The sequence below is a fragment of the Heterodontus francisci genome, chromosome 9, assembly GCF_036365525.1.
Source record: "Heterodontus francisci isolate sHetFra1 chromosome 9, sHetFra1.hap1, whole genome shotgun sequence".
NCBI lineage: Eukaryota > Metazoa > Chordata > Chondrichthyes > Heterodontiformes > Heterodontidae > Heterodontus > Heterodontus francisci.
Genome location: NC_090379.1, coordinates 31,970,524 through 31,981,878, shown reverse-complemented (window position 1 = coordinate 31,981,878; position 11,355 = coordinate 31,970,524). Strand labels below are relative to the sequence as shown.

General features: G+C 41.3%; 1 protein-coding gene across 4 annotated transcripts in view; it reads left to right on the top strand.

The window, feature by feature from the left end:
- The first annotated feature begins 2,809 nt into the window (after positions 1–2,809).
- Positions 2,810–11,355, top strand: part of ppp4r4 (protein phosphatase 4, regulatory subunit 4) — a 178,481-nt gene continuing 169,935 nt past the window's right edge. For all 4 annotated transcript variants that reach the window (XM_068038738.1, XM_068038739.1, XM_068038737.1 and 1 more), the window contains exons 1-2: positions 2,810–3,667; positions 5,362–5,435. In XM_068038738.1, coding sequence (XP_067894839.1) covers positions 3,578–3,667; positions 5,362–5,435 — 164 coding nt within the window. In that variant the 5' untranslated portion in view covers positions 2,810–3,577. The remainder of the gene's footprint in view (positions 3,668–5,361; positions 5,436–11,355) is intronic.

Here is an 11,355-nt window from a genome sequence, read left to right as displayed (position 1 = left end):
GCAGATCAGCGTCAATCTTCATGACGGGCAACACACACGGGCATTAGATTGAACATGGGTCATGGCTTTTCATAACTTTAGCTAAAGGTGTATCCACACTCCATTTTTATTGTGGGGAGGAAAGCTAAAGGAGTGCTGTTACCAGCAGTGATGGGTATCTACTCAGCAGCGGAAACAGAGGTCTGGGGGAGATTCTTCCTGAAAGAAATTTCTGATTTTAACCTTATTTGGTACATCCGGTTATCTGTCATTTTATATTTGCTACAAACACGACACACTCTTTATTTGGGCATCACCATCCTGTTATCCTTCCAGGTGGCTTCTGGATAGGATGTTCCCGTTCTAAAAGCTACCTGCTCCAAAGTTTCACCTACAGCTACAAAGGTCTATCAGAAGGAACTCACAAGTTCGAGAAGCTACAGATCACCATATCTATACAACAGCATTACCTTCAGCACGCTGAAGGAAATTTGAATTGGACACACTGTGGGCACCACCATGGGAGTTCCACTTTATTGTTTGGAGCCTACTGTAATTCTGCCTTTCAGGACAAGAATAATTTATGGGTTCAGATATCTTTAAATGAAAAAGTAACTTTAGGGACTTCAGTACAACTTTACAGGATACAATTCTTTTTATTGGGAATCTATTCGTGATGTATCATATTAGTTTGTGATCCAAAATCTTTTACATATTTTTGATCCCAATAACAGTGCACTCTATACAAATGGATCAGCATCTGTCCCTATGCCAGACCCCAGAAAATAGATCAATTTATAAACTATTAAATAAATTTACTTAAAACTAAAAATGATTCCAGTACAAAAAGTAGGGGGAAAAAACCTAGAAGTGCACTAATTAAATAAGAGAACTGGAAACAATCCTCAAAGGGGTTTACATACCATTAACTATATTAACAGAGTCCAATGTTTCCGAACCAGCACTAACATTTTTTAACTAGGACGGAAAGGTTTATCCTTCTGATCTCCGTTGTAGAAAGCAAGGAAACAACATTTTCAAAGGTTTTCATACCTTAATAAGAAATCGAATAATGGCTTGTAACAGTTATATTAACTCTCTTACAGTTCAATCAACTGTATTAGCACATATTAGTCTGTTGAAACTTAATACTTCAATTATGCTGTCCCATGAAAAAAACTTCAACTTTCTGATTTGTGATCTATAGCCTTGTGTGGTTTTCGTAGACCTAATTTCTCCAGTGCTCTCTTTTGTACCTAGTGAAGGAGTAGTTTCCATTTTAAACCTTAGCTATATTTTGATAGATTAAAATATATATCAGCATATCTCAACAAGTTATATTTTGCCATAATAGGTTTCCTTGGAAATGGTACAAATATTTGTTCTAATGGCCTTTTTGAATGTTATTTGTCTCTTTCCTTAATATCACAGGTATTGCTTCTGTGCCTGGTTTTTCCCCCATTAGCCATGCCTGTTCAGACCAGATAACTACATTAGTAGCAGTAGTGAGCCAAACAGACTTGGAAGGTTCTAGGATCAGTTGGTCATCGAACTGAAACATTAACTCGTGTTTCTCTCTCCACAGATGCTACCTGACCTGCTGAGTATTCCAGCATTTTCTGTTTTTATTTTGTACAGTAGATTGCTTGTGTTTTAAAATGTTGTGTCAGTATAGAAGGAGAACAGGAGTGGACTCATCTTTCATAATTAAATAGCCTGTCAATGCTCCCTGTAAAAACTTACAGGTGTAGAATGAAAGATATATGGTGCCTTTCATGACCTTAGGCCATCCGAAAGCACTTTACAGCCAATTAAATACTTTTGAAATGTAGATGCTATTATAATATAGGAAACATAGCAGCCAATTTGCACACAATTAAGGTCTCATAAAGAGCCATGTGATAATGACCATATAATGTGGTTCAGTAATGATGGTTGAGGATCAATATTAGTCAGGACACCAGGGAGCACGCCCCAGCTTTTCTTCCCTGTTTACAATCCATCTGAGAAGGCAGACAAGGCCTCGGTTTTACATTTCATCTGAAAGACGGCACCTCTGACAATGCAGCACTCCCTCAGTACTGCACTGGAGTATCAGCATAGATTTTGTGCTCAAGTCTTGAGCTCACAACCATCTGATTTAGTGGTGAGAATGCTACCACTGAACACCAGTGGTGGACACCAATGAGCACATGGCTGGTTTACCAGAGGCCATGCAGTGCCCAATGGAACTTTTCTCCCAGCAAGAAAGTTAACCGGGGGACGGGGGACGGGGAATGGGAGGCCTTTTTTTTTCAGAAACGCCCAAATATTCAAGTCTAATAGAACTGAAGCCCCCTCTCTGCTAGCAGTAAATATACCTTGGTGAACTTCCAGCATAAATAATGCAGCCATTGGTTTACACTGGGATCGCTGCTGTCGGATTGACTGTAACTAGAAGGGTGCATTATTAATGCTGGGAGATCACTGTCCAAAGTCATTCGTCATCGCTGAACCGCAGCCCCCTCTCCTCGCCCACTCTCAGAGCCCATCCCACGCACCGCACTGACGCAGGAAATTGTCATTTCAAATGCCATTTGTTCCAAAGCATCACTGGGACGAGACCAAAACAAAATCAAAATTAAACCGGAGAGTAAGTGAAAGAAGATGTGAAATACATATAGAAGAGAAAGGAGCTGCCTGAGAAACAGCTGCTGGCTCGAGGAGCGCAGCTACGTCTTCCGCACAGACGTGAGAGGTTTGCCATTCGGCGCTCGCCGTAGCGGCTGGTTTCCAGGGCGACGGCGGTGCTGCTGGGTGACGGACGGCCCCGCGCGGCGGCGTCGGCGGCTCCTCCCCCTCCCGGCCCCGCCCCCAGCCGCCGCCAACGCTGATGCTTCAGCTTCACTCCGGTGGCCGTTCGCATTCGGAAGCTCAGGTTTCGTCTTTCAGGCTCCCCGGTGTTGTGTGTGTGTTAGGAAGCGGGGGTAAAAAAAAGAGGATCGAGGTTTTTCTACTCGTGTATCGGGAGAGAGGGAGGCGGCCGCGGGCTCCGAGAGTCGGGGAGGAGGATTAACGGGAGATTGGAAGAGGCGAAGCGCCGGGGAGCGGCTCCGAGCCCACGAGTTGCCGCCGCTTTAAGTTCAGTTGGTGGGGAGCGGGAATAGGAGCAGGCGGCGCATCTCCAACTGCCTCCCCTTCCGAAGAGACGCATCGTACCGGCGGCGGACAGGGACGGGCAGGACACCGGGTGATGATGCTGGGATTGTCGGGGAGTCGCTGACCTTCTTCCCCCTCCCCACCACCCCTCACCCCCCCACCACCCCTCACCCCCCCCTCCCCACCACCCCTCACCCCCCCCTCCCCCCCACCACCCCTCACCGCCCCCCCCTCCCCACCACCCCCCCCTCCCCACCACCCCTCACCCCCACCACCCCTCACCCCCCTCCCCCCTCCCCTCACCCCCCTCCCCTCCCCTCCCCTCCCCTCCCCCAATCCCCGGATCCCGGCTCAATCCCGCATTACACACACACACACACACACACATACTGACACCTCCTGCCCCGGGCTCTGCTGTTTCATCTGTTCCAGAATAATCATTGAAAGAAAAACAAAGGTGATGGATTTCAACCAGGAGAATTTGTTCGGGCAAATAGAAGATTTGCAGGAACTTAGTTTCATTGAAAGACCAGTGCGGAGATATCTGAAGGTGTGTATCTGGAGGAGGGGAGGGGAAATAATATTTTTAAATACATTTATTGATATGCCCCCGGTGTAAGTAGAACTGTCGAGGTTACAGTGGGTACAGAAAATGCGCTCCGTTTACAGTGCACTCAAGGCAGCTTCACTTACCCTTGACCTATTGCACTGGAAATGTATTTAAAGCGAAAATCGACTGCCTGACGAGGGTACTGAGACTGAATCAGGTTTATTATATTGGTCCATAATAATACCAGTTACAGCTACAGGGTAGTGAAGCTGAATTACGTAAGTTATTAACAAATGCAACATCAAATCTGCAGTGCTAAGTCTAATATCTGTAGCAAGTTGATTCATTTTAACGGAAATGTTATATTTCTACCTGCTTACCGTTAACATTTTAAACATCGCCGCAACTTGCATTGTGCTTATTTATTAAAAGTTGCATCCATAATTAGATTTATTTATCCATGCAATGTATGTGTGTGAATTATAGCGAATATGAATTGATACTAAAGATCAAGTTATATTTCTGGGCAAATTTTAATATGTTTCTAGTTTAATTCTGAAGTGTGAATGATTCGCTATTTAATATGTTGTCTGATATACTAATTTAATGAAGACATTTCTGATGCGATACAAATTAGATGTCCTCGCTGCTATGTGCAACAGAACACATTTAACCTGAATACAAAGTCAAAATACTGTAGATGCTGGAAATTTGAAAGGAAAATAGGAGATGGCTGGAAATTCTCTGATGAAAGGCCATCGACCTCAAATGTTAACTCTGTTTCTCCACAGTGGTTGCTTGACCTGCTTCACATTTCCAGCATTTTCTCTTTTTATATCTAACCTGAATGCTGTTAGCCTGCACAGATTGGTAATCTGAAACAGAAGTGATAACTAAAAAATAGTACTTATTGGCAAAAAGCGTATTTCCTATAGTTATGTGGTTTTGGCAAACTCTTGTCAGCTTGAGTATTTTATTATATATAGCCTGTCAAATAAATACACCAACCTTCAATAACTGTCATTTATAAAATGCCTTTAGTGGTTGGAAATAAGTGCGAGTCTGCAGATAAAAACCTGCATGTTTAGCTGTGGACACATTACATTGGAAGTGTGACTGGGCCGCATACAGATGCGAGATCAAGTTTAAAATCACACTGAAAGCTGTGGTTGAGTCAGCAGGATAGAGTTGCTATTTGATTCATCACAGTGCAGGAAGAGCCAAGTCCATTGCTGTCAACTGGTTCCCCTACACCTTTTCCCCTGACTTCAGTTTTGGCTCTTGCTTTTTTTCTTAAAGCGATGGTACTCTATTTAAATGATAATTTGCCCTCCTGATGTAAAAATTAAGTGGCTCCTTACTACTTTAGAGTGACGAATCACTCTTGCAAACAAATTGCTACTGTGAACTGTTCTCACTCCAACTAGTTCAGATTAATTGTGTTCTTCTATGATAAGAATGTATCACTATATATCTATATTTTATATGTATATTTTATATGTATGATAGTTGCCAAGAAATTTTAACAATATTGTATTTTGCCAACAATCTCAAAATGCTTGAGCTTTTCCATTGCAGTTTATGATGATATCTGGCAACCCTTTGCGTCTCCCTTGATTGAAATTAACTTGTAATTTACTGACAACCATCTAGTCATTGCATATCTATTCCATTTTCAATATTTACATTTGTAGACACCAGAAGAGATAGAAAGATTGACAGTTGATGAAGAACTCAATGATATTGAAAGGGCAGTCTATCTTCTCAGGTAGGTTATAAATTCCAATTTCCTAGCATTCTGGAAGAAAGATGCAGTAATGTCTGAAATTGTGGTTGCAATATATTTTGAAAATGAATATTCTTAAGTGATATTTCAACAGTATTGAGATTACTTATTTTGGAAAGATATCTGCCAATTGCTGTTCAGACTATTGGTTCTGTTTTTGGTGCAGTTTTCTTTTGAATAACCAGTCAGTTCATAACTGGCCAGCTTTCCTATCTTTATAGAATAGATATAGAATATATATTTAGCTCCTTTTTGGTTCTCTATCTGTTGCCTCTATCACTTCAGTATTTCAATTATTTACTTGGCTATAGGAAGTGGCTTGGCAATGCTCCAGAACTTTTTTGTTTTTTACCCTCCCTCAATGGAAAGTGCCTAAACCTTAGTTGGTAAATGTATGATGTTCCCCTGTGATGCATAGTGAAACTTCCACTTACACATTTGAATCCTGCACCTTATGCTGTTTATCTGTTGTAATATATTACTTAATTGCACAACTTTTATTTGAAGTTTCACATAATTCTAGAAATGCTTTTTACTATTGTATATGGTAGCTAACAATTGCAGGCATTTGTTTTTTGATTGTTTTTGTTGTATGCCCTACAAATTCAAATCTCTACTTTTCAGGCTGTTGTCATTGCCATTGAGATTAAAACCTTTATCATTCTGTTTCCTTCAGTTACTTGTTCATTAGTTTACAAAATGGTATTAAACTGGTAAGCTTTACTGGCAGCATATAAAACTAAAAAAAAAGATTAGTTCTTTGCTTTTCTGCACTTTTCAATAACTATTGTTGTCTTGGTTTGGTTCTTGCTCCTCCAAGCTATAAATTACGTGGCAGCCATAAAACCTGACATTTTTTTTGTATGCTCAAATGTGCTAAGAAGCAAGCCCATTTCTTGGGTGAGACAGCTGTTCTTGTTCTGTACTGATCTAGGGTTTATGTCATTCATTTGCTGATGCTATTTCAAGAACCTAGAAAAGAGATATGAGCAATTTGTTTCTCTGATCCATGACGATTTAGAACATTGAAGACTAGAATTTTCTCCAAGCATAAGAGCAAGCCATGTATTCAGTGTGGCTTGAAAATCTCTCTGAAATTTCACTTTTATGGTTCAAAATATCCTGCATTAGTACCCAATATATATTTGTCTTTTCTATCTGACTCTGCTGAGTATAAACTACTTTCTAAGTGAAATCTTTGCAGATTCTCTGTAGATGTATGCACTCTGTAGGTGCTCTCTAGGCTGTTTAAGTTTAGTCATTACTTTGCTCCAGTTTGTGCTGTTTACTTGCCTCCTTTCCTCAAATTGTAATTATTTTTAAAGAGAATCAGTTTCTTCAAAATGCTTCGTTTCAGTTCTTTTACATTTGACAGACGTTCACTTTAGATGTAAAGCTGTTTCAACTTGGAATAATTGGTATTGGTCCGAAAGAGAGGCTCAACAGATAATTTAATGTGGTAACTTGTATCAGACAAGTGATTCAAATTAACTTGCAATGTTAGAAGACTTGTAATATAACAACATACAAGCAGGAGTAGACCATACAGCCCCTCTAGCCTGCTCCGCCATTCAGTAAGATCTTGACTGAACATTTACATCAAGTTCACTTTCCTGCCCCTCCCCATACCCCTTGATTCCCTTAATGCCCAATACTGTATTGATCAAAGACCTGAATATACTCATCAACTGAGCATCCACAACCCTCCTGGGGTAGAGAATTTTAAAGATACGTAACCCTTTGAGTGAACAAATTTCTCCTCATCTGAGTCCCAAATGGCTGACCCCTTATCCTCAGACTATTCTCCCTATTTCTAAATTCTCCAGTCTGGGGAAGCTGCCTCTTAGCAACTACCTACTAAAAACTTTATCTGTTTCAATGAGATCATCCCTCATCCTTCTAAACTCCAGAAAATATGGGCCCATTCTAATCAATCTCCCCTCACAGGACAGTTATAGAGTCATAGAGTTATACAGCACAGAAACAGGCCCTTCGGCCCATTGTGTCCATGCCGACCATCAAGCACCTAACTATTCTAATCCCATTTTCCAGCACTTGGCCTGTAGCCTTGTATGCTATGGCGTTTCAAGTGCTCATCTAAATACTTCTTAAATTTTGTGAGGGTTCCTGCCTCTACCACCTCTTCCAGATTCCAACCACCCTCTAGGTGAATTTTTTTTTCCTCAAATCCCCTCTAAACCTCCTGCCCCTTACTTAAATCTATACCCCCCTGCTTATTGACCCCTCTGCTAAGGGGAAAAGTTTCTTCCTATCTAACCTATCAATGCCCCTCATAATTTTGTATACCTCAATCATGTCCCCCCTCAGCCTTCTCTGCTCTAAGGAAAACAACCCTAGCCTTTTCAGTGTCTCTTCATAGCTGAAATGCTCCAGCCCAGGCAACATCCTGGTGAATCTCCTGTGCACCCTCTCCAGTGAAATCACATCCTTCCTATAGTGTGGTGCCCAGAACTGTACACAGTACTCCAGCTGTGGCCTAACTAGCATTTTATACAGCTCCATCATAACCTCCTTGCTCTTGTATTCTGTGCCTCGGCTGATAAAGGCAAGTATCCCATATGCCTTCCTAACCATCTTAATCTACCTGTGTTGCTGCCTTCAGTGATCTGTGGACAAAGCACACCAAGATCCCTCTGACCTTCTGTACTTCCTAGGGTCCTACCATCAATTGTATATTCCCTTGTCTTGTTAGTCCTCCCAAAATGCATCACCTCACACTTCTCATGATTAAATTCCATTTGCCACTGCTCTGCCCATCTTACCAGTCCATCTATATTGTCCTGTAATCTAAGGCTTCCCTCCTCACTATTTACGACACCGCCAATTTTCGTGTTATCTGCGAACGTACTTATACCTCCGATATTAACATCAAAATCATTAATGTACACTACAAATAGCAAGGGTCCCAGCGCTGATCCATGCGGTACACCAGGAATCAATCTCGTGAACCTTCATTGTACCCCCTCTAAGGCAAGTGTATTTTTCCTTGGGTAAGGAGAACTAAACTGTACACAGTACTTCAAGTGTGGTCTTATCAAAGCACTATATAATTGCAGCAAGACTTCCTTACTGTTATACTCCAACCCTTTGCAATAAAGGCTAGCTTTGCCATTTGCCTTCCTAATTGCTTGCTGTGATTTGTGTACAAGGACCCTGAAATCTCTTTGAATACCAATAGTCTCTCACCTTTTACAAACAATATTTTGCTTTTCTTTCTTTTCTTTCTTTATCAAAGTGGATGATTACACTTTTATGCAAGTTATACCCTATCTGCCATCTTCCTGTCCAATCATCTAATTGCTCTATATGTTTTGCTGCATCTTTACATCTTTTCACAGCTTGTTTTTCGCACCTAGCTGTGTACTGTCAGAAAACTTGGCTCCCCTCATTTAAGTCATTGATATACAATGTAAATAACTGAGGCCCAAGCACTGATCCCTGTAGCACTCTACTAATTACATCCTGCCATCCTGAAAATGACCTGTTTATTCCGACTCTTTTCTGTCTATTAACTAATCCTTAATCTATGCGGATATTAGCCCTAATCCAAATATATTATAGCCACTTGTTCCCCTGTGGCTCAGTTGGTAGCACCCTCACGTTTGAGTCAGAAGGTTGTGGGTCTAAGTCCCGCTCCAGAGACCTGAGCATAGAAACTAGTACTGACACTCTAGTGCAATACTAAAGTGCTGCACTGTCATCTTTCAGGTAAGACATTAAATCGAGACCCTATCTCCCCTCTCAGCTGGATATGAAAGATCACATGATTTTGAAGAAGAGCATGGAGTTATCGGTGTCTTGGCCAATATTTATTCCTCAATCAATATCACGAACACAGATCTAGGCATTATCCCATTGCTGGTTGTGGGAGCTTGTTGTGCACAAATTGGCTGCTTCCTTTCCTACATTACAAGTGATGACACTTCAAAAGTCCTTCATTGGCTATAACTTGCTTTGAGGCATCCCGAGGTCATGAAAGGTGTTGTATAAATTTAAGTTTGTCTTTCCTACTTTCTTTTCTTTTCCTCCCTCTCACTTCAAAAAAAACTCTAATAGATTTGTTAAACACAATTTCCCTTTCATGAAACTGAATTGGCTGTGCCTCATCATAATATTTTTCCAATTGCTCTATTACCACGTCCTTAATAATAGATTCTTGCATTTTTCCCTCCGACTGATGTTAGGCTAACCGTGCCCTGTTATCCCTCTCCCTCCTTTCTTGAACAGCGGAGTTATATTTTCTACCTTCCAATTCATGAAGACCGTTTGAGAACATAGGGAATTCTGGAAGATCAAACCCAATGCAGCTACTTTCTCTGCAGCCACCTCTTTTAGAACCTTTAGGGCGGTGCAGTGGTTAGCACCGCAGCCTCACAGCTCCAGCGACCTGGGTTTAATTCTGGGTACTGCCTGTGCGGAGTTTGCAAGTTCTCCCTGTGACCATGTGGGTTTTCGCCGGGTGCTCCGGTTTCCTCCCACAGCCAAAGACTTGCAGGTTAATAGGTAAATTGGCCATTGTAAATTGCCCCTAGTGTAGGTAGGTGGTAGGAGAATAGTGGGGATGTAGTAGGGAATATGGGATTAATGTAGGATTAGTGTAAATGGGTGGTTGTTGGTCAGCACAGACTCGGTGGGCCAAAGGGCCTGTTTCAGTGCTGTATCTCAAAATAAATTTTAAAAAAAATAAACTGTTGATTGTAGGTCATCAGGTCCATGGGATATGTTGGCTTTTAGTCCCATTAATTTTTCCAATACTCTTTCTTTAGTAATTACTTCAAGTTCTTCACTCATTAGACCTTTGGTTCCCCACAATTTCCAATGGTTATTTGTGTCTTCTACTATGAAAAGAAAAACAAATATTTGTTTGTCACTGCCATTTCTTTATTCCCAATACCATTTCTCCTGTCTCTGCCTCTAAGGAGCCCCCATTTATTTTCATTAATCTCTTCCTTGTTACATAATTGTCCAAGCTCTTACGATCTGTTTTTATATTTCTTGCTAGTTTACTCTGATTCTATTTTCTCCCTCTTTATCAATTTCCTGGTCATCCTTTGCTGGCTTTTAAAATCCTCCCAATCTTTAGGCTTATGACTCTTTTTGACAACATTGTAAGTCTCTTCTTTTAATCTAATATACTATGCTTAACATCTCTAGTTAGCCATGGTGGTACCATGTTTCCAATAGCATTTTTAATCCTCAAGGGAATTTGTTGAGAATTATGTATTGTTACGACCAGGTAAGGAAGGGGTCTCAGGTTCCCCTCTCGCCCCTTCTCTGGTTTGGCCGTAACAGGGTTTATCTTTTCAAACAGTGATTTTACCTCAGTGACCCCTTGCTCGCTGCACTCTGGTTCATTTGCAATTGTAATTAATCAGACAGGTTTTCTTGGGTTTAAACAGAAAGATGCAAGTTTATTAACCTTATCACTCTAAACCGGTTAAAATTACTAAAATATACGATGCATCCCTGCTCGCATGCATATGAGAGGCACACACACACACAAATAGATACAGAGGGGAAGAAAGTGTTGGGAGGTTGAAACAGAGTTGGTAATAAATGGAATACCGATGCTATCCTTAAGATAATGTCCTCAATTGAAGTTAAAGTCTTGGAGTCCTTGCTGGGGCCATGTGCACAATTTCAGGCTTGCTTCTCTGGTACCAGAAGGCCGAAGAGAGGTTTTGTATTTTCTTTTGGTGGTCGCCTCTAAAGGGCTGTAGTCTTGATGTGTAGAAGCTGCCACTGTGGTTTCCCTGGGACTTTGCTGGACAGAGGGGGATGTCTTCCTCTTGGGGTTCAAAACTGCAGTCTCTTGTTCGCTCTGAGGCACAATTCAAAAACTTCAGCCTTACCCCAGCAGGTAGGTCATGTGACCATCTCT